The 23,705-nt window shown below is 40.7% G+C and overlaps 2 protein-coding genes across 6 annotated transcripts in view; one reads left to right on the forward strand and one right to left on the reverse strand.

The window, feature by feature from the left end:
- Positions 1 to 8,743: 8,743 nt before the first annotated feature.
- CDC20B (cell division cycle 20B) overlaps positions 8,744 to 23,705 on the forward strand; it is a 61,027-nt gene continuing 46,065 nt past the window's right edge. For all 3 annotated transcript variants that reach the window (XM_004058844.3, XM_019013694.3, XM_004058843.3), the window contains exons 1-2: positions 8,744 to 8,956; positions 9,246 to 9,308. In XM_004058844.3, the coding sequence (XP_004058892.3) occupies positions 8,894 to 8,956; positions 9,246 to 9,308 (126 nt within the window). In that variant the 5' untranslated portion in view covers positions 8,744 to 8,893. The remainder of the gene's footprint in view (positions 8,957 to 9,245; positions 9,309 to 23,705) is intronic.
- GPX8 (glutathione peroxidase 8 (putative)) lies at positions 14,618 to 22,041 on the reverse strand. 3 transcript variants are annotated; one of them, XM_019013695.4, is made up of 3 exons: positions 21,511 to 22,041; positions 20,654 to 20,915; positions 14,618 to 17,862 (listed from the first exon to the last, which is right to left on the reverse strand). In XM_019013695.4, the coding sequence occupies exons 1-3, from the start codon at positions 21,712 to 21,714 to the stop codon at positions 17,699 to 17,701; spliced, it is 630 nt and encodes a 209-aa protein (XP_018869240.1). In that variant the 5' UTR covers positions 21,715 to 22,041; the 3' UTR covers positions 14,618 to 17,698. The 3 variants fall into 3 exon arrangements, with proteins under 3 accessions (XP_018869240.1, XP_018869241.1, XP_018869242.1); XM_019013696.4 differs by having other exon boundaries at positions 21,664 to 21,998; XM_019013697.4 differs by lacking the exon at positions 20,654 to 20,915 and having other exon boundaries at positions 17,794 to 17,862; positions 21,511 to 21,938.

Here is a 23,705-nt window from a genome sequence, read left to right on the forward strand (position 1 = left end):
TGGTAGAATGATGACATGGATGAAACTATTGCTTAAATGAGATTTCAGGATTGCTTCTATATAATATCTAAAGCAATTTTCCTCTATTAGCAGATAAGTGGGAACTGATTATATCATGGTATGTTGAATTGAATTTTCTCCCTACAATGTGTAATTTGGGTGTTGATGTGGTAAAAGGAGAGAATTACATAGAGAATAGTCTCTTGAAACATGGAGGGAACATCATCCACTGATGTACTCACGTGGGGCAATGGCCCTCTGTGGTTGCATATAGAGCTCTATAAATAGTCTGTGTGTCTTGGGGCTTTACAACGTAGTTCTGGAATATGGCACCAGTAAGCAGTGTATATGGCAAAGTTAGCATGGGCATTCTTACAGCAATTCAGCTGTTGTTTTCTTCTATCTTGACCCAAATATTTCATTAATTGGTCTTGAATACTGAAATAAAAATCAGAATACAGGACATGTGTGTAGAGTGTAAGAAGTTGCAGAAACACAACAAATTTTGATATGGTTCTTCCTTTTAAAAAACCATTTAAAACTAATGGTACAATTTACATAGAGTAAAATTTACTCGTTTTTAGTGAATAGTTTTATGAGTGTACAGTAATGCCTACAGTCCTATAACCACCCCACAATCAAGATATAGAACAGTTCCATCATTTAAAAAAATTCCCTATGCTCCTTTGTAGTTAGCTCCACCCTGGCAATCATTTATCTATTTCCTGTCCCCATAGTTTTGTCTATTCCAGATTGTCCTATAAGTTGAACCATATAATATGTAGCCTTTTGAGTCTGGTTCTTTCAATGAGCATATTGCATTCCCAATACATCCATGATGTTGCTTGTATGAATAGTTCATTCTTTTGTATTGTTGAATCCATTGTGTGGATTTACTATAGTTTGCTTGTTCATTCAACAGACGAAAGGCATTTTGGTGGATATGGGTTGTTTCCAGTTTTTAGTGATTGCTTCTTGCCTTTTACAAAGTTTTCTCTCAATTTCTTTTTATTTTTTATTTTTTTGAGATGGAGCCTTGCTCTCACCTAGGATGGAGTGCAGTGGCGCAATCTCGGCTTACTGCAACCTCCACCTCCTGGGTTCAAGTGATTCTTGTGCCTCAGCCTCCCGAGTAGCTGGGATTATAGGTGTGCACCACCACACCTGGCTACTTTTTGTATTTTCAGTAGAGAAGGGATTTTGCCATGTTGGCCAGGCTGGTTTCGAATTCCTGACCTCAGGTGATCTGCCGGCCTTGGCCTCCCAAAGTGCTAAGATTACAGGCATAAGCCACCGCTCCTGGCCTCAATTTCTTTTCCATCTGGTCTTCACAGCAACATATGAAATAGATGTTATTAGTATTTTGCAGATGAGGAAGCTGAGGCTCTGGAAGGGAGTGTTAATGACTTGGCTAAGTTCACACAGCTAGTAGATGGAAAAGCCAGGATTCCAACAGGTTCTCTGACTCTAAAGCCTGTGTTCTTCCCACAGCTCTATGCTACAAAGAAGCAAAGGGGCAAGAGGGCGCATATTTTATGTCACTCTGAGGTTAGAGGAGATAAAAATCACTAAAAGTAAAATTCACTAGGGGCAGAAGCCCTAACATTTGTTTTGGAAGACACTACTCCATGGTCTCTCATGTTCCTACATGTCTTGCTGGACATGCTAAGAATGTGAAATCTTGATGACTCTTTATCTGGGCTCAGAATTGGTTTGCAGCATGCCATTTTACAGGTTGAGGTAATCTGGGACAAAGAGCAACCTTGCTTTTGCTTACTATAAAAGCAGAAGATTTATATCTAAAGTATCAGTAATCCCTGGAAAACTTGGAAAAAGAAGGCATAAGAGCAATCATAAAATAAGTTAAAAAAGGACAAGTATTGATCTTTAAATTAGTCAACTTTTTTGTGTATGAGTTTATCTAAACTGTTTCTTCAACATTTCACCCTCTGGAAAGGAGCCCGGGTTTTAGGGCTTAAAACTCCAAATTGCCCCTTGGTGTTGCTCTGCTTCACTGCATGTTAAGCTCTAGAAAACTAACTTCTTATGTGTTCGTGGGTACTCTTTCTGTGGACTTTAGTGTTGCCATGATCAGACATGTTGAGAGGCTGATTGGCTGTGATTCCAGATAGCTTCCCAGTTGGGAAGTTCCATGCTGAGGTCACTCTGGTTGGTAATTCGTGAACTATAATGATATAGAGGTAGAAAGAATATTAGAGCTTCCTCTGTTTAATGTCTTCATTTTATAAGTAACCAGACTTCTGGGGAAGAGTAACTTGACCAAAATTGTACTGCAAGTTAATGGCAGAGCAAGAATATCTGGTCCGGAGGGAACCCCATTGTTTAATTCACCACTCTGGTTCAAATCTACTTCTCCAGAACTATTATCAAGACATAGCAATCATTGGATACTGACTTACATTAACTAAGCTCGAGTCTGGTAGGTAAGTCAGAATCCAATTCACTTACCATTGGAGGTATGTAGCTATCTAGAATCAGGACCCTTCCCTTTCAGAAGCAAGTCTTCCCAGACTTAACCTTAAGTCATAAATCAAGTGGTTGCCTGGTGGGCACAGAATTGGAATACATTTAAATGCAAATGTTTATTCTCTGGTGACAAAACCATCTAACTAGATTAGCCATATGGATTTCTCTTGATTTAGTATATTACTAGTTAAGGAACTGAGTTGGAGGTTTAGAATTCACTCATATTATATTTATTGACCACCTACTATGTGCCACGAACCTAGTATATGGCTCTGGACCTAAGGATAGTGTCTTCTGGAAGTGCTTTATAAAGACATATTTATTATCCAAATACTCATTTTACTTAGTCATCTAAGTTCCACCACTTCATTCTCAAAGAAAGAAATGTATACTTTTAGAAGCTTTGTATTTTCTCTCTTGATCCTCATTATAAATCTGTACAGTAGATAATAATTATCCTATTTTACAGTTGAGGAACCTGAGACTTCAAGGGGTAGAATAACATGCTTCAAGTTATACAATTAGCAGGTGTCAGGCCTAGGACCTGCATACTTTTTAACTCACATATTTCTTAAAGCTGAGTTTATCACATTCCAAATGTGGCATGTGAAAGTCTTTCTTTTGTGATTCTATATTGCCACTTCCATGATTTGGAAAATGTTCTAATCTCACCTAAAAATTGGTTCACTGAACAAATTATTGATCACCAGCCAAGTGCAAAACTTCCTATGCGCAAAGCACTGAGCCGATCTCTGAAGAGGAAATCAAGATGAAAAACACAAGATTCTTGTATTCTTGGAGCTTATAATATACTGGAGAATGTATGTAACACACACACAAAATCTGGAAGTAAGCAGACTAGAAGTACAAACAATATGGTATGGGAACAGAGGGAAGATAAAGAAATTCTAACTAGCACGATTTGATTTGAGAAGGCTCTTTGGAAAAGGTGGCTGAAATTTGAGAGTAAGAATTTGCCAGGAAGAGATAAGAAAAAAGACAATCCAAAAGTAAGGCAGTCTCAACAAAGACCTAAAGGCAAGAGAGTGCTAGTATCAAGTACATCTGAAGATAGGAGGTGTTGGTGGTGGTGTGGGAGATTATGAGAGAAAGGCAGAGAGAAGTTAAGTCCTAAAGGGGTTTTATGTGAATTAGAAACTTAGAACTTAATTCTAAGTGTTGAAAGGCCGGGCGCGGTGGCTCACGCCTGTAATCCCAGCACTTTGGGAGGCCAAGGCGGGTGGATCACGAGGTCAGGAGATCGAGACCATCCTGGCTAACTCGGTGAAACCCCGTCTCTACTAAAAATACAAAAAATTAGCCGGGCGTGGTGGCGGGCGCCTGTAATCCCAGCTACTCTGGAGGCTGAGGCAGGAGAATGGCGTGAACCCGGGAGGCGGAGGTTGCCGTGAGCCAAGATCGCACCACTGCACTCCAGCCTGGGCGACAGAGCAAGACTCCGTCTCAAAAAAAGAAAAGAAAAAAAAAAGAAGGTTTTTCAAGGGACTTGGGGCAGGGGAGAAATATGATCAGCTTAAGATAAAGCTTATTGCCTTTTATGGCTTTATTATTGGATCTCTACTTCTTTGCATAGTGCATGACACTTGTTGGGTGCAAAGACATATGTTAAATGAACGGACTGGAGAAGGAATAGATGGAGGTTATCAGGTTATCGTTACTGTTTAAGAAGAGGGCAGGTGTAATCAACACAGCAGAGGGGAAAATGTATTTGATAGGTGGATTTGGGCATATGGGGGAAGGGAAAGAGTTAAGGAAAGCTGACTTTGCCTCTGCTCCACCAGGAAGATGGTGATACTGGCAACAGGGCACACAGACGGAGGAATAGATAGATGGTCTGGGCAGAATGGGAATAAAGAAAGATTCTCAGTTCTGTTTTGGATTATGTTGCATTTGAAGTTCTGGAAGAATATCTAGTGAAAACAGATTTTTAGGTCTAGAGCATTCATGAACCAGCTTTTCTTTGAGAGGCGATCATTTTCATATGCCTGATTTCATCCATTGTTTTATACAGATTTGAATTAATTTCATTTTAAAATTTTCTTTGCATTGCCTTAAAATGGTAGAGAACTACCTTATTTGGGCAGTTACCCTATGCAAGAACGACCCTAAGGAGGAAGTGAAAGGAAACATGCCTTAAAGGAAATAAGTGGTTGGAGGTGATCTTAAGATTTTCATGCAGTGAAGCTGGGCAAACCTTTCCCTCTATCCTTGTTAATTGGGGTATGAATGGAGAAATAATTTTAAAGGACAGGCCCTGTACTGTACTTAGAAATCAGGCAGTAATAGAAAAATATGCATATACACGAACCACTTGTAATCGAAAAAATAAGTAATAAGCCATGTAACCAGAGGTGATGTGCTACTTTATTGACCACTCTTCTGACTGAGGCTTCTACACTGCTGGAACCTTTGCAATTTACATTTTTGGAGCCCTTTGTAAATTAAATTTTTGGATAGTCTGCATCAAGAGGGCTTCATTCGTCCATCCATGCGCTCGCAGTATATACTGAGCGACGTTACACCGGGGAGCAGAGAGTTTATCAGTCTGGGACGATGTTTTTCCTTCCCTTTCTTTTTCTTCGTGGCTGACTTCCTTGCTCCACCTGAGCGCGGTTATCCTAAGCTCTCCCCTTCTGCAGTCTAACGCCTGCCCCGCACAGGCTGGAGCTGTATCAGCCCCCACTGGCGTGGCGCTTTCCCTCACACTACCAGCTCGCGCTCCCCAACCCCTGCTGGGCGGGGAAGGCGTGCCCCAGGGACAGTTGGAGCAAACTCCCAACCGTCCCTTTGGCCCAGTAGGCGCGCGCAGGTGCTGCAGGGCGGCTCGCAGAAGCTAGGGGCGGGAGCGGGCGCGGGCGTAGCCAGGCGCGAGCGGGCTGAGGGCGCGACACCAGCCTGGAGCCGGGCGGGGAGTAACCGCGGGCCGGAGGGGCGCGCAAACCTGCCGTTGGCGCTGGGAATGGGGAGCTCTCCGGTTTGCACTGCTCGGAAATTAGTTGAATACAGTGAATTAGAGAAAACAAGTTGAAAAATGATAAGTATAATGAGATCTCATTTGTGGGAAAAGATTCACAGGGCCAGACTCTATGTGTGCACGTGCAAATACATTGAAAAGGGTCTGACGAAGCTCGGGGAAGGAGGAGGTTGGGAGAGCGGATTGAAGGGAGTGTACTTGGTATATTGCACGTTCAGTGCATATGCCGCTGAAGCGAGCCCATGTATATGGCATATTTTTGAGATATTTAACATTCTTGATGTTTAGAATGAAAGTGTAATTGAAAAAAAAAAGAGATCGCATTTGGGGAGCTTGAATATCCTCTTGCTTCCCATTGATAGGGACCTACTCAGATTCTCAGAGCACCGGCGACTTTGAGAGTTAAGGGAAGCTTTTCCAAATTCTTTTCTCTCCCTTCCTCCACTAGTCCACCTCCCCTCGCTCCCGTCGCCTTTCTTTCCTCAAAATCCTTCTTATTGGCCTTTGTCCAGGAGTCTTCCTCACAGCCTTTCTCATTGTCACATCCTCCCTGCAAAACCCATTCTCAAAGAGGAAACATTTGAAAGATAGTAAAGCTACTCTCAGGCGCATAAATATTTGAATTGGACATTGTTCCTAAACCATATTTGATAAAAATTAAGATAATATGTTTACAGGATGTTTCTGTTTTCCCCAAACAGTCTTACCAAAGTGCTTTTTAATGGAATGACCACATGATGTTAAATATTTTTCATTTTGAAATAATTTCAGGCTTAGAAAAAAGTTACAAAAATGGTACAAATAATTCCATTATATCCTTCACTCAGCGTTCACAAATCTTAACATTTCACATAGCCATAGTACAATAATCATAACTAGGAAATCAGCATTACTACTACTCTATTAACTAATCTGCAGATATGGATCAATTCAAATTTCTACAGTTATCTAACCAATATCTTCTTTTCTGTGGTCCAGGATTCAATCCAGGACCTCGCAATGCATTTGGTTGGCATGTCTTGTTTCTTTTAATCTGTGACAGTTTCTTACTCTTTCTTTATTGATGACTATGATACTTTTGAAAAGTACTGGCCAATGTTGTGGAAAGTCTTTTAATTTGGGTTTGTCTAGTATTTTCTCACTATTAAGGTTATGCATTTTGTGGGGCAAAAATATCACAGAAGTGATGTGTCCTTCTCATGAGGCACAGTATGTCAACACGTCTCACTAATGGTGATGTTAACTTTGATCACTCGGTTAAGGTGGTCTCTGCCAGTTTTGGCCAGTGAAAAGTCGTGATTTTATTTTTTGTGTTTAATTATAGGGGGAAGTATTCTCATCATATGCAAGGTAATTTTAGTATTCTTGACAGTTATTACTGTAATATTTGCCAAGTGGCGAGTTTCTGTTTCCATCATTCTGAAGTTAAGTTTTAATCTGAATATTCAACTGCATAATTACTTCCTAAAGATATTTGACTAATACTTTCTCTACTTCACACTAGGGGGAAAAAAGACATTTGGAGGCTGTGTATATGTATGCTGTGGAATTAATGGCTGGAATGGAATTTATAAATGTATTTTTTACAGATAATTGCATTCTAAATGAATGATTCACTATTCTTAGTACTTGTAAGAAATTGGATTCTAAAAATCCCAATTTACATGGATTTATGAGCTTATTAGTTGAATTGCTTTTATTCTGTGTTTATACAAAATGGTTAAATGTAAACTATATTTAAAAATAGAACAAAGATAATATGTCCTTCATATTATTTCCAATATACTTTGAGTTTTAGTTGGCATTTGCAAAACTGATCATTTAAATTAACAATGCATCTGACTCTCATCCAATAATAGTTTACTTTTATTTAGTCTTAATGTTTGCTGAAAGGATTTACTGGAATTTGGAATGAGTACTCCACTGCAAGGAAAATAGAATTCTTCTGGGTGAAACTTAGAGATCTTTTAATCCACTAGTTATTTGACTATCAAACATTTTGATATATGTCATTTGAAGATTAAGTTACCCTATGCAGCATTATTATTGTACATAGAAAACTGGTCTAAGATTGGGTCTTAGTTCTAATGCCATTTTTTCTTGCTTTCAGTATGAAGGAAAGCAGGGGAGTGAGTTTTAGGTTTTTTTTTTTTTTTTTTTTTGGATCACTGACCCTTTTGAGTATCTGCTATCTATGAACTGTTTCCCCAGAAAAACACACAAACTCACACTGCCTTAGAGCAAAATACAATCCAATGTCAAAAATGGTTGGGGGTTAGCAAGGGAGGGACAGACAGGCTGCCAGGCTGTCAGAGGCTTCCCAGATGCAGTGTCCCCTCCTGCCATATGGCACAACTCGGCTCTCTTGGCAGCTCAGATGGGCAGCTAAGGCTGCACAGCCCATCTGGTTCCCTGTCATTTCCCGCCAGACCTCTTCCTCAACCCTCAATATCTTCCTCTCCCCCTTTATCACGGAGTCCCCAGTGTGCTCAGCTTTCTGGCCTCCTCTTCACGCCTTATGAGGTCCTGCCTGTCACTGGTTCTTTCACTACCTCTTCACCTCTCTCACCTACCTCCTGCTAAGGAACAGGGCTCAGAAGCCCGAGTGAGAGGAGCTGACTACTTCCCAATGTATAGAGCAGGGAATAATTTATTGCATAAATATGTCCACGCTCTCCCTTTTGATCGGCATAGAAATCTTGCCACGTTTTCTTGCCTGTCTGAAAACGAAGAGCTGACGAACACGCCTCACATCTATAGCTGACACAGCGATTACCAACGGACAGAGGCCAGAGAGCTGTGCACGCTCGGATCCTGCAAAGGCAGGGTGTGGTTGGAGAAAGAGAAGTGGGTGCCGAGGAACAGGGATCAGGGCCGTTATAAGGAAACATTCTTGTTTCTGAAAATGGAAAGATCGTGAACTCCCAGAACCCGCTTCTTCGCCCGCCAAGCCCTCCGCCTCCTGCCGCGGTGGCAGCCCCCGGCGCCAGGCCCAGCCGCAGGCCCGCCACGGCTCGCGGCAAAGCTTGGCGCCCGGGTGCGCGCCTCGGCCGGAGGCGGTGGCGGGGCGGGGCCCAGAGAGGGCCGGCAGGGGCGGGGCCGCGGCGCGCGCCGGGGAATCCCACGCGGGCTCTGACGTCACCGCGGCACCGGCCAATAAGAAGCCGGCGAGGGGGATTCCCGCGCCGACTGCCGCCCCGCCGGCTTTTTAAATGGTACCCTGGGGAACACCTTGCAGCGGCGGTTGGAGGAGTGGGGGACCTGGAGGGAGGTGGTGAAATAGAATGGTCCTGGGGGACGGGACTCCAGGGGTTTGACGATTAGGCGTCAAGACTGACTTAGACCTGGGAAGAAAACCAGAGGCAGTCGAGCAGAGAGGCCAAACGCCAGGCAGGGCGAAGTCAGCCGGAGATGGAGTGGAAACTGGAGCGCACCGCGACTCGGAGGGTCCGCACGGAAGAGGAGATGCTGTGGGTGAGTAACACCCTTTTCTGCATTCTCCCAAACTCTCTAATGCGGGGCCGAAGGCCCCGTTCGTAATATCTGTTTAGGACCAAGAGGTGGTACGAAACTCTAAGCCCTGGTCGTAAATTTGAGTGATGTAATTTAGTTATATTCTGAAGGTGCCTAGCTGCCAAAAAAAAAAAAAAAAAAAAAAAAAAAAGTGTAATCTGACAAGCACAAGATCTAGAAAAATTCCACACCTGAAATTATGATTTTCCTAAATAGTTTCTCTCTCAATATGTTATCTGTGTTTTCAAAGGAAAGTATCATGCGTGTGCTCTCCAAAGACTTGAAGCAGAAGAGAAGTCAAGACTCCGCCAACGTGAGTCCAGGGCTTGTTCTTGTTCTCTGTTTTAATTCTGATCTTGAACAAACGAATTCTTGGTAAATAACGTATTTGTAGGAAGTTTGAGCTGGTCTGAAAATATGAGAATTTAAGTACAGTATCTTATTACATACTAAAACAAATTTCTTTATGAAACTGAAGATCCCAGACAAATAATGCAATCGTTTGCATCTGAATCGTACTTTCTAGTTTCTGCCTCCACAGCAAAGGATAAAGCTGGGATGTGTCAGGTAGGCAGTGTATTGCTAGCGGCTGTTAATAATTTTAACAGTTGCTAGTTGCATTCCTCTCTGTTGCATTCAGAAGCACGCCCCCCAAAGAAATGGAAATGGTGCCATCTTGTGGACAATGTGGAGAAGTGGCATAAACCATGGTTCTTAACGTGAGCAATTTAAAGTTGATCCAATGTAGTACCTGTTCTCCTTGAAAGACCAAACCCAAAGATCTTTAGTGTCTCCTGTAATCAGTGTAAAAGGAAACAAATTTAAATGGTTTTATAAACGTGTTTCATAAACAGCCTTCATCTGCTTTAAATCTCTGTCACCATTTACCATGCTTCTCTCTAGGCTCAATAGTTCATCTTCCTTTGACCTGTACGCAGAGATTCTAGTTCCAAATCCACCACCATTTTAATAGATTTTTCTAGATCTTATATAAATTTTGCAACTAGGCACTGTGGCTCATGCCTGTAATCCCAGCACTTTGGGATGCTGAGGCAGGAGGATCACTTGAGGCCAAGACTTCAAGACCAGCCTGGACAACACAGGGAGACCTTGTCTTTATAAAAAAAACTGCAAAAATTAGCTGGGCATGATGACATGTGCCTGTAGTCCCAGCTACTTGGGAGCCTGAGGCAGGAGGATCGCTTGAGCCCAGGCGTTCGAGGCTGCAGTGAGCTATGATTGCACAACTGCACTCCAGCCTGGAGGACAGAGCCAGACCCTGCCTCTTAAAAAAAAAAATTCGATATTCAAGTGGTAACATCCTATATTGAATACATAATTGCATTTTCAGAACTCGATTACTAATGTCATTTCCAGTAGGAGAAAACTAATTACATTTAAGCCCTTACATTTCTTAAATACTTTAATGTTGATTTTTTCCCCCAAACACTGCTGCAATTTTGTGTCGTGCACAGCTTATGTATTATCACGACTCCTAGATATTTTACTGTCTAATATAGACAAGTAGTCTTTGGATCAGTAAACAGAAGTGATTTGAAAAGCTATAGTTAAGTAACTTTTTATTTACTTTTTTGAGACAGAGTCTCACTTTGTTGCCCAGGTTGGAGTGCAGTGGTGCAATCTCGGCTCACTGCAAACTCCAGCTCCCGGGTTCAAGTGATTCTCGTGTCTCAGCCTCCTGAGTAGCTGGGATTACAGGCAGCACCACCACGCTGGGCTAATTTTTGTATTTTTAATGGAGACGGGTTTCACCATGTTGGCCAGGCTGGTCTTGAACTTGTGACCTTAGGGGATCAGCCAACCTTGGCCTCCCAAAGTGCTGGCATTACAGGCGTAAGCCCCTGCGCCCAGCCTACAGTTAAGTAACTTTTAAAATTCATTTGTACTGTAATAACATATCTTTATCCAAGCATTTAATTTGGAAAACCTAAGTGTAAGTATTCTGAAAGTTTTAAAGTTTTTGTTTAACTTTTATGTTTTTGACTAGATTCAAGCAAATATTGATTTTATTTCTTATAGTCTTGAAGTAATACATTTTGTGTATAAGTTTTCTTTAATGTGACTATTAAGATTAGAGTTCTGCCACTATGTTTCATGTTACAAATTTAGCCTCTGTGACTGCCTGGGCCACGAGAATCGGCAGTGACCTGAATCAGGTAGGCAGTGTATTGTTAGCTGGCTGCTTGGGTCAAGTCAGCAGCCACAACTACCCTGCCACTTGCTTCTGGATAAATTCTTCTTGTCAATGAAGTGCTCTGGATACCTGTGTGTGATGAGCTGGCAGTGTATTGTTAGCTTGTTGAATATGTGAATGGCATCGGCTAACATGCAACTGCTGTCTTATTGCATATACAATGAACATCAGAGTGTAACTGAATCTGTAATTAGTGTGTGTTTATGTGTACTTTCTGCTGTGAAGCAAGCCACTATTTACTATAATATATTATTGCCGTTAGCTTATAATACAGTAATACTTACATTGGACAGCTTTATAATGGTAAGGAAAGTATTACAATTACTTAAATTTTTTCCTTTTAAGAAAAATTTACTTATGCCTGCTTTTCCGTAACTAAAAAATTTTGAGAAATATTTTTGGAGTCTTTGGAGTCTTTTTGAGTAGACAGTGTTTAAGTATTTATGAAATTACATGTTTTTAACTATAAGGTTTAGAATGTAATAACAATGTGGAATGGACCTACAATGTGTCCCCAAATTTTCAGTGAAGTCTTTAGGATTCTTTCTGCATTAGTAGTTTCTTTCTTTTTTTTTTTTTTTTTTTTTTTGAGACGGAGTCTCGCTCTGTCGCCCAGGCTGGAGTACAGTGGCGCGATCTCGGCTCACTGCAAGCTCCGCCTCCCGGGTTCACGCCATTCTCCTGCCTCAGCCTCCGGAGTAGCTGAGACTACAGGCGCCTGCTACCATGCCCGGCTAATTTTTTTGTATTTTTAGTATAGACGGGGTTTCACCGTGTTAGCTGGGATGGTCTCGATCTCCTGACCTCGTGATCCACCCGCCTCGGCCTCCCAAAGTGCTGGGATTACAGGCGTTGAGCCACCGTGCCCGGCCTCTGCATCCTTAGTTTCTAAATACAGCATTAGAATTGGTTTCTATAGCCATGACTGTGTGTGTACCAGCTGAAGGGAAAGTTGAGGTAATTTTCCAGATGAGTCAGTCAACTAAAACATTTTTCACTTGAAATATCAAGAATATTGGGGAATTTTTTTGGGTGGGGGATGGTTTAAATTTTTTTGGAAGATCTACCTCAATCCTTTCACTTCATTTTCTGTAAAATCACAGGTTCATGAAATATTTGGAAGATAGCATGAGATCTAACAACTTGTGAAGTGGGAAGAACTGACCATACAATATGACCTTAAATATATTCTCATTACGTTGGAGGCATTTTGACCCATGAAGCAGCATAGATATGTGCTGGCTTCCAGACATTCAGTATTCTTGTGTGGACATTTGCAGGCAGTTAGTGGAACTGACTTTGGTGGTGCCATCAGTTAGTTAAGCCATAGATGAGATATAAGAAATATTTCGCATTCTCTACTGTACTGGATTATAAGTTATTGGTAAGATAATTTTTATGCTTTCCTTATTTAAACATATTTCTAGAACATGGGTTAAATAGATATCTATAATTTGATTCTTATGCATTTTACTACTTTCAAATCACATCCTCTTTTTGATGTTGCCCAGTGTTATTCACTTTCAGGAGATTTATGTTTAAGTATATCTTCCATGTAAATATTGTTTTCATCTTGTCTTTTTTTAAGGTTAAATTTCAACATGTTATTTTCTATGAAGAATCACTGACCTGGTGATAAAAATAAAACCTACTAAATTTAGAAGCCTTGGCTTTTGTGTTTTAGTTTTTTTAAATTAAAGAGCAAGACATAAAATGCCAACTTTATTTTATTTTAGATCCAGGGGGTACATGTGCAGGTTTGTTACATAAATATAATAGGCGATGCTGGGGTTTGGGCTTCTAGTGAACCTATCACCCAAATAGTGAACATTGTACCCAATAGATAGTTTTTCAGTCCTTGTATTCCTTCCTTCTACCCCTTCTGGAGTCCCCAGTGTCTACTGTTTCCATCTTCGTGTCCATGTGTACCCATTGTTTAGCTCCCACTTAGAAGTGAGGAACATGCCGTAATTGATTTTCTGTTTCTGAAAATGCCAACTTAAATTTTTTTAAGTTTTCTTTTTTAGAACTGTTGATTCTGTAGGGAAACCAACTTTATATTCAATAAACAGAAGACATTTAAAGTTGTGGTTTAGTCTCATATTATTGAGATGATGAGAAAAGAGGGAAGGAATGGAATGAAATAAAAATATGTTAAAGAAATAAAAAAATATGTTAAAGAGATGAATGGGTTAGGAGGAAAGTGAAGATACAAATTAAAAGAGAAAATGTTTCCATAGGTGGGAGAGGGAAAGAAAGGGATACACACTGGGATGTCAAGGGTCAAGCAGAGGGAAAAGGGATGGTAAAAAGAGGAGGGAGGTTCTGCTGATGGCAACGTATTTTCTCCCAGGTGTTTTCTCTTGGGGCAGTCTCTTGGCTGTTCACTGGTGCTGGGAATGTCACTACTTCCCATCGCTGCCCTCTGAACCTGTCACTATTATAGTGATAGCTTCCTAATTTCTCTCTCTCTGCTGCTTTTTATTCCCCTGCACTGCTCTGCAAGAGACAGCCTTAACAGTTCAGCTGGATGAGGGGAAAGGAAGAGTGGGAAGGAGTGTGGTGGATTAGTTTCTAGGCCTAACAATTATTAGAATTTTATTTGATGGGGAGGATAAAATCAAGCAGAGGACTAAATATGGATAGAGTGTCCTCATATCAGCTCCACCCAAACATGTCATTTTTCTTTCAAAGGAACACCACAAATCAATGTGGTGCAATCATGGCTCACTACAGCCTCTACCTCCTGGGCTTAAGCAATCCTCTCACCTCAGCCTCCTGAGTAGCTGGAACCACAGGTGTGTGCTACCGCACCTGGCTAATTTTAAAATTTTTTTTGTAGAGATGGGGTCTCGCTCTGTTGCCCAGCCTGGAGTTCAGTGGAGCCATGTCGGCTCACTGCAGCCTTGACCTCTTTGGGCTCAAGCAGTCCTTCCACCTCAGCCTCCTATGTAGCTGGGACCTGAGGCATGTGCCACTACACCCAGCTAATTTTTTGATTTTTTTTGTGGAGACAGGGTTTTGCCATGTTGCCCCAGGCTGGTCTCTAACTCCTGGGCTCAAGTGATCCTCCCACCTCAGCTGCTTAAAGTGCTGATATTACAGGCCTGAGCCATCATGCCCATCGCCAATTATCACATTTTTAGAAATTTTGCATCCTAGTTACTAAACCAGTGGTAGATTGAAATTGACCATGAGGGAGCATGAGCATTTACATTGAACTGGCAAATGCTGTATGTCAGGATTCCTCCTCCAGAGTCTGCTATTAAACATGTACCAGCCACCATTATATATATGCTAGATACACTGCAGTTGTTAAGAATTATATATATGTACATGTATATATACTAGTGATACAGTGTAATTGTTAAACATTTAAAAAAATGAAATACAACTTTCAGGGCACATTTCAGCCAAATTCATATTTATTCCAGTCTCTAACACTCTGTTGTTATGTCTGCTGTAAGATGATCAGGAGTTAGTATGAAGTATTCTTCTCTATGCACCAAAGAAAACAAACAAAGCAAGCTTCAAGTCAGTGAATTAGTTACCACAGTTAAAATGCATTTGATTTTGTCCTTTTCCTTTTTCACAAGAACAACAGCTGAATACTCTTTCATGTGATGCCTGATATTTTTCTTTTTCTTTTTCTCTCTTTTTTGAGACAGGGTCTTTAAGATGGGGTCTCGCTCTGTTGCCCAGGTTGGAGTGCAGTGGTGCGATCTTGGCTCATTGCAACCTCAGCCTCCTGTTTTCAAGTGATTCTTCTGACTCAGCCTCCCAAGTAGCTGGGATTACAGGCACGTGCCACCGTGCCCGGCTAATTTTTGTATTTTTAGTAGAGATGGGGGTTTCACCATGTTGGCCAGGATGGTCTCGAACTCCTGACCTGAAGTGATCCACCCACCGCGGCCTCCCAAAGTGCTGGGATTACCGGTGTGAGCCACTGTGCCAGGCTCTGATGTTGATATTTTTCTGTTACAGTCCTTAGCCCAGGCATCCTGTAGCACTCTGTGTCCCAGACTTTTTGATGCAGAAACAAGACTGAAGGAAGATTGTCCAATATAGGAAAGATTCAACTTTTCCTCTATGTGTTTGTCCGCTGGTATTCCTATGAGGCATTTGAGTTACAGGTAGCAGCACATCAGCAAATGACTCCACTCCCTCTCTCAGCACACATAGCCTAATTGTTACAGAACCCCGAAGGGACACCTGAATGTCCTTTCTTTCAAGGCAATATGTATGACACGCTTTCAAATCTCCTCCTGCCTACTCTGCTTACCCAAAGGGCAAGGGGAGAAAATCCAGCACGACATAGAGTCTGTAGGTTGAATAAGGCAGCCAAGATTAGAGAGATGTAAGTGAAGAAACCCACTTTATCTGGCTTTGGAGAGAGCTAGTGACTTAAGGCAGGATGTTCATCTGTATCATGTTGACTGGGACAGTCCTGGTTGTTCCCAGTGCAGCTCCATTATCATCCATCTGGCAGTGGGGAGTCTCTGCTGCCCATGTGGTGCTGGCATATGCAGTTCTGCTCATGCCCCTAACGTGAATGCATAAAACACCCCTGCAGTGCCACAGCACTGCTATGAGCTCATGGAAGGCGTAGGTGAGGATACAAGGCAAGAGTGCTCTGGCAGCAACACTTGGAGGGGCCGCCTGAGCAAAAGTTTTCTTAGAGGCTCAGAATTCAAATTGCTAATAGGCTCTTGGGGCAAAATTGCAAAGGACAGATAGGCTTGTTGGTGGCTTCTGTTTTCTTCGCTAACAATCCAGGTTAGTTCTGATTTCCTTCCTGGTCACTTAAAACACCTTAGTAAGTGTGTTAATTGACTTTTAGAGTTGCAAAGGGCTTTTTATTCCATTCAACCGCTGTTCAATTTACAGGTGAGGAAACTGAAATAAGGTACTTAAGTGACTTGCCTAAAGTCACGCAGCTGGCGACAGGTAGGAGCAGGCTTGCTGACACACTCATCTGGCATTCTTGAGGCTATCCCTATAAATCCTCTTGACCTCTGGTAGAAATTCCACCTCCACCAAATATCTTTCTAAATACATTCATAGCTCGGTGGCTGGATATGTACTCTGAAGCAGAAGATGCTTCATGAAATATTTTTGGTTTATCTAATAACTTTGGTCCAAATACGTATACAGAACTATATACTGAGGTAGCATTACTGAATTCGCCATACGAAACATCTTCACTTTCATCCATCAGGTCAGAATTTGGGAGTCAAGTCACAGACTACTTAAATTGGGTCTTTTTCTTCTTAGACAAATTTATATGACTTTTTTTTACATTTTTGGCCATCTTCCTATTTAATTCTTTTATGCGATGAATGTATATTTCATGAGGCAATAATTAACCTTCACCAACTTGGCAGGTTGCTTTGTTAGTCAATTATAAGGCTAACAAAATATAAAGGTCATGACTTTGGGAGAAGAAATGCCTTGTGACTCTAAGAGGTTCAGTGACTGCTGATCTACACTTTAGGACTTGTATGATCACCCCCTTTTTATACTAGAATTTAGGCTGTTTGGAGTTGACTTTTACTATTTCAGCTATCGGAATGATGCAGCTCTGAATTCCTCCCAAGTGGCTAATCTAGTATGAATACATTAGCAACCCCAATCAGCCTATAAGGAATCAAGTTAAATGATCTTATACTCATGTCCTTTTTTCTACACTTGGGATTTTCACGCAAAAATAAAGACTGACTTACTTGGTAATATTATGATTACAGAATTTGAGTTGCTTCTAAAAAATAATGCAGAGAGAAATACTGAAAATGATGAAGACTTTTTCAAATGTTATAATACGGTCATTTATAAATGACTATTTATATATGTCAGTTACATACATAGTGACAGTTATAGTAAAACACTAGGAACCTGTACTTAAAAAGAAAAAACAAAATCCTGTACACAAAACAAGCACACATATATAAGGATTTGAATCTATGTATATATATTTTACATTTTTCAACATTTGTGTTTTATTCCATTAACATAACCATTTACAGTTATTCCAGAAATTTCAGTCATACACAGTGCTCTTGAATCCAAAGAGTGGTCTAGTGTGTTGGCATTTTCATCAAGTACAGTCCTAGAAAATGTCAAGTTGAACAGTAAGATATTGAGGCACATTGCTCACTGTGTATTCTGAATTCTTTAGTATGGTCAGAGGAAGTAGTTAATATATTTCATGTTGATTCTTTGGCTACTCTTGATTTTTGCTTTGGGTAACATCCTCATCCTGGGAACATTCATTACCACTTACTAGCAAGATAACATTAAAAAAAAATCCTTCATTGCCACATTTAATAGCATGTTTAAAAAGGCAGAGGTTGCAATGAGCTGAGAACGCACCACTGCACTCCAGCCTGGGTGACAGAGTGAGACACTGTCTCCAAAAAAAAAAATGTTTAAAATGAGACCAAACCCTCATGGAGACATTTCTCTGTTCTATTAGAAACGCAATGCCATTCTCATAGATCCTCTTTCTTTTTTATGATCACTTGTCTAACCAGAGCTGCTATGTCAGGCCTGATGACTTCAATGGGCTCCTCTGGCCTCCAGAACTTCACAACTTGACCCTCAGGGTTGACCAGATACTTCCAAAAATTCCACCTTGGTTCCTTCTTTGAAGAATCTAAAATATCCAGAACATATTTTCATGAGCATAATTTTATTCTTTGTCAAGATTTTCACTTCTATTAGTATCTGCATAAATGACAACTTTAGTATCAAGTTCTAGGATTGTCATAATATAAAAAAAAAAACACCCAAACAAAGTGAAACTCAAGGTTAGAGTAACCAGATTTCAATATACTTGATGACTTCACCTATGAGTCTACTCATCTAGTATGTGATCTTAGTATCAAGAAATGAAGCAAAGTAGGCCGGGAGCGGTGGCTCAGCCTGTAATCCCAGCACTTTGGGAGGCTGAGGCGGGTGGATCACCTAAGATCAGGAGTTTAAGACCAGCCTCCCCAACACGGTGAAACCCCGTCTCTACTAAAAATACAAAAAATTAGCTGGGTGTGGTGGTGTGCGCCTGTAATCCCAGCTACTCAGGAGGCTGAGACAGTAGAATCATTTGAACCTGGGAGGCGGAGGTTGCAGTGAGCTGAGACCACACCACTGCCCTCCAGCCTGGGGGACAAGAGCGAAACTCTGTGTCAAATAAAATTAAAAGCCAAAAAAAAATGAAGCAAAGTTGTAATCCCAAATTGCTGGGATTACAGGTGTGTGCCACCACACCAGGAAAATTTTTGTATTTTGAGTAGAGATAGGGTTTTGGCCTCCCAAAGTGAATAATCACCTTATTTTGAAAAGCAATAACTTTTTTTTTGTCAGGGTCTCGCTGTGTTGCCCGGGCTGGGCTTGAACTCCTGGGCACTAAAGTGATCCTCCTGTCTTGGCCTTCCAAAGTGCTGGGATTACATGCATGAGCTACCATGCCCAGCCATGATATCCTTTTGATAAATCTTAATTTATGCAAGAAATGTAGATTTTTTTTCTATTTATACCACTCAAGATTTATGTTCATTTTATTGACTAACATGAGAAAAAATATAATTATAACTAAAATTTATGAAGTGCTTACTATGTGCCTAGTAATGTATGCTCCGTGCTTCAAATTGAGCCTCTCATTTAATGTTACAGGGACCCTATGAGGTGGGTATTATTATCATCCCCGTTTTGCAGATGAGATAAATGGAAGCCTAGACACAAGGTCACGTGGCTAATGAGTGGTTGAGCCAGGATTGATATACGGGCCTTTTACTCCAGAGCTCATGCTCTTAACCTTTGGGCTCTATGATCCTCCCTATCTAAGTGGAATGAAACCTTAACTCACTGTTACCTTTTTGATTACACAGGCTAAGAAGGGTTTTAGAAGGTTTGTAGTGATAAAGAGAAATAACCTATGAGCTATTGCACCCACGTATCTGGCTGCTGTAACTGAAGAATGATTAGTTCAATGGCATGTGCTTGGGCTTTTCTTTCCTCAGTGGACCCTCAAAATAAGAGGAATAAAGACCTCACTGTGGTTGCCATTTATGGCGTTAGGCATTATACCAACTTTCCCTAGAAATTAAATATAATGTTTTTAGAAGATTCTGACTTCACATTTATGTGAAATATTATAGATCACTATTTGGTTTGTTGGATTAGAAGCTTGATTGCCTGAGTGAGGTAATAGTTTGATCAAAACTCAACTTATTTACAGTGAAAATAGGACTGAAGATGTCATCAGAATAAGTTAGATGAGAGAACATTAGCTAATGTCCTTTATTTATTTATTTAAGATGCAGGCTTGCTCTGTCACCCAGGCTGGAGTGCAGTGGCGCAATTTCAGCTCACTGCAACCTCTGCCTCTGGGTTCAAGTGATTCTCCTGCCTCGGCCTCCTGAATAGCTGGGATTACAGGTGCCCACCACCACACCTGGCTAATTTTTGTATTATTAATAGAGACGGGGTTTCACCATATTGGCCAGGCTAGTCTCTAACTCCTGACCTCAAGTGATCTGCCTGCCTCGGCCTCCCAAAGTGCTGGGATTACAGGCGTGAGCCACCGCGTCCGGCCTTTTTTTTTTTTTTTTTTTTTGACTAATATGGTTTAGAACAGTGTCTGGCACAGAGCAAGCAGTGTATAAGTACTTTATTTTTACTATTAACAGACTTAATTCCAAACAATTTTAAGAAGTCGGTACTATCGATAGCCCATTTTACAAATGAGAAACAGGCACAGAGAAGTTAAGAAGCCACACAGCAAAAACAAAAGAGCAGGGGTTTGAACCCAGGTAGCTTGAGGCCAAAGCCTATGCTGTCACTATGCCTCATGACCTTTGTGCTAAGTGACCTTGGCAAGTCTTTAAACAGATTTCTGTAGCTAGCTTAATTGGAGAAATAGCCTAACACTACTACCCTCTGAAAAAACCAAGTTATATGTTTTTGGATTTTAGCAAAAATCTGGTAAGCTGACATATTCATCTTTGAGAATATTGTTTCAGATAAGAAAGGCAACATAAAATTAGCCACAAACATATGTTAACTAATAATGCCCAGCACTATTCATGAGAGCTGTGTGGCTATAATGACGGGAAGGGACATTTCTCCAGATGCTAGTTACAAGAGAGGAGAATTAAGATATTTTGTGAAAATAGCCATGGGCACACTTTAAGTAAATTCTTCAGGAAGATGGTAATAAGGAATAAAATATATTGGAATAGAATTCTTTTGCCATCTAAGAAGCTAAAACATTGATTTCAGGGGAGCATAACTCCTAGAAGTTACAAAGGATGAGATTCTGGCTCTTTGATAGTTTCATGAAGCTTTCCCGATACAACGTTTCAAATGAAATAGGAAAGTATTGTCCTGGTAATATTGTTTAAAAATGAAAAGCAATTTAAAACAGTATATGCAAGGCAGATATTTACCAACAAGAAATCTAAATGCAGGTTCTCCTTCAGATCCTAGAATCTTAATCTTGTGGAAGATGGGGAATGTTACTCCGTAGTTTTTTCTTGCAAAAGATTCTACTTCCTTGCTTGGGCGGGGCTCCGATTCTCCAAACTGATTGCAGGGAAAAGCCAACACGCTGAAGTGGGATGGTCCAAACTCTTTGTGCAGTTCCTTCAGCCCTAAGTAATTTCTGTCTGTGAGTTGGCAGTCACTGGCCACGTTTACAACTAGTGAAACCTCCCGGAAAAAGAAAAAAATCCAACCGGAAAGTGAAGCAAAAGATTTTAAAAAATTCTGCAAGTAGTTAAAATCCTAAACAATTTGGGGGGGACTATAACCTCTGACTGATGTTTTTTTCATATTTTTGGACATACACAGTTCTATTGAAAACTGTAACCTAGATGCCTGGGTTAAGGCCCTGAAATAGTACTGCCATTAAAAAAGCACTAGATACTCATGAAAGTTTATTTTTAAATTAAAGATAAAACTATGATCCTTGATAAGTGCTTTTTAGTTATTAGATTATAGAACCAATACTTTTATTAATAAATGTCATCATGTTCACATTACCAACTGTAAGTATTTTCCAAACAACTTTACATATCAATTCAGCACAAAATTAAAGCATTTTAAAGAAAACGAAATAATCGGAATTTATTATTTAGAAGCAAACTATCAGAACTGTAATAACTAAAGTGATGTACTAATACCATTACTCTGAAGACTAAATTCCAACTTATGACCATGTAACAGCAAAAAAATGATTTTAGTAAGAGGAATAAAGAGAGACAAGGAAAAATGATAACAATAAAAATCAGATGATGCAACTTACTTTGCCTTTATACTTTTCCAGAGAAACAGTTCTTCCTTTTGCATCCTTCACTTCAAAGGCATAAAAGCTGTTGATTTTAGGTTTGAGGAATTTTAGCTGTAGAAGAAATAGCGTTACTGTGCATAGAACCATAGACAGCAAAACTGCAAATACCTTTGCTCTGGGCCCGGAACATTTTAGCGGGTAAGCTGCAAGAGGCTCCATGTTGGAGGATTCTAGAGGGAAGTCTCAACAGCCTGGAATTCAAGGAGGAGCTGAAACTTGAAACCGGCTTAGTTTAACGGAAAACCAGGAAGGACAGACTGACTGCTTTCACTGCTAAGGAACAGAAAGACCACTTCTCAGAGGGGAAATGAAGCGAAACTCCTGAATGAAGCAAGGAGCTCTACAGAATTTCAAAGTATTTGTGATGTAATTATAATTTTTGCTAGAAAAATCAGGACGTTTTTGGTAGGTCTTCGACATTCTCCCTACAAAGAAAATATTTCGCCAGAAGATGGTGCTCTTGTAACTTGGAAGCTATGGAGGGCTCATTCCCCATGCTAAGCTGTGTATTTATTGAGCAACTGTTTGGATGCAGAGGATGGAGTACGATGCTCAGCAATAGTTTAGAATGTAGATTAAATGTGACCTACTCATATGATGTATACCCTGAAGGATGTTACTATTACATGTATGGGTTAAACATGCTATATGAGTTCAGGAAATTTGTAGTGGAAAGAGCAGGGAAATACCTGAAAAGGCTATTTACCCTGATTCATCTAGCTAAGGCAATCAAATACCAGGTGAATACAGTCAAAATAAATATGTTAAAAACAGTGAAGGTGTTAAAAGAAACCTTTCTCTATCATAAAGCAAACTATAGTCCAGTGTTTTTCAAATTTCTACTCATGACCCCCAGTCAGCAGTGCACTTTACAATGTAACTGGGTACAAACAACACACAACTGAGAAACAACACTTCTCCTTTGAACTGTGATGCACCCCCACCTGTTGCATTTTTAAACAACCCAGTTCTGACCTATCAAAATGATTTCATCATTCACCGATGCACTACAACCTGTAGATGGAAAAAACTGAGGCTGGGCATGGTGGCTCACGCCTGTAATCCTAGCACTTTGGGAGGCCTAGATGGGAGGATCACTTGAGCCCATGAGTTCAAGACCAACTTGGGCAAGGAAGCGATACGACTGTCTCTAAAAAAGAATTTTAATTAGCTGGTTGTGGTGGTGCATGCCTGTGGTCCCAGTTATACAGGTGGCTAAGGTGGGAGGATCGCTTGATCCCAGGAGGTTGAGGCTGCAGTGAGTTGTGTTTGTAGACTGCAGCCTGGGTGACAGAGTGAGACTGTCTTAAAATCAGAACAAAAGAAGAAGAGAGAAAAAAGCAAAAATTGAACTCGATAATAAACTAGTAATTTAACAGTTAAATAAGGCAATTCTACCAAAAAAAACCCTGAAAACAAACAAACCCTGCAAAACCCACCTCTACTCGGGCACGTCATCTAATTGCTTCGTTTTTTCTCTTTATTTCCCTCCACTGGCTGTTGCCTGGCACAGGGGGCCTAACTTTGCTGTTGCTAACGGTCATGAATTTTAGGGGTGGGTATGGGGAGGCAATTGAGGGCTGTATATCCTAAAAGCCATTCACTTTCAATTCTGCTCTGTTTAAGACTCACAGCAAGATCTGGATGAAGGGGCATTATGCCATTTGATCATGATGTGTTTCCAGAAAGTGCAGGGAATGAGCTGAGATGTTTGTGGAGTGCTCTTCCTGTCACTGTTAGCTTGTGGAGCTTCAGAGAGGGTGCTCAGGGTGCTGCCTGCTCTTCTGGTGCCCGCTCTGTGGCATGTGTGTTTTCGGGTGGCTGAGCAAAGCGCATAGCCTACTGTGTAAAACTTGTGAGAGGAACCACTCGACTCCTACTCTCATGGCCCAGTAAAAATGGATACAGTAGAAAAAGCAATGATTATGCAGAAAGCATTCCCTTTTAAACATAATTCCTAGTAAAGAACAAAAATGTGTGTAAGATGTGTTGTATCACTTCCCGATAATTTTACTTTGGTGTTCTCTGGCTGAATTGTTTAAAAAGTCAAAGTCCCTGTGTTTATATGACATGAACACTGCTATGTTGCTTAAGCTCTCTGGCCTTGCTCTCTAAGTGGGATCTGGGACCTTCCACAGTACCATCACCTG

This window comes from Gorilla gorilla, chromosome 19, assembly GCF_029281585.2.
Source record: "Gorilla gorilla gorilla isolate KB3781 chromosome 19, NHGRI_mGorGor1-v2.1_pri, whole genome shotgun sequence".
Lineage (NCBI taxonomy): Eukaryota > Metazoa > Chordata > Mammalia > Primates > Hominidae > Gorilla > Gorilla gorilla.

Excerpts from the sequence above, each read along its gene's own strand:
- GPX8 (XM_019013695.4), bottom strand. The coding sequence starts at position 21,714 with ATGGAGCCTCTTGCAGCTTACCCGCTAAAATGTTCCGGGCCCAGAGCA. Across the intron at positions 20,916-21,510 it reads TGGAAAAGTATAAAGGCAAA|GTTTCACTAGTTGTAAACGT; the intron begins GTAAGTTGCATC and ends TTTTTCCGGGAG. Across the intron at positions 17,863-20,653 it reads TGCATTTAGATTTCTTGTTG|ATTCTTCAAAGAAGGAACCA; the intron begins GTAAATATCTGC and ends TGGATATTTTAG.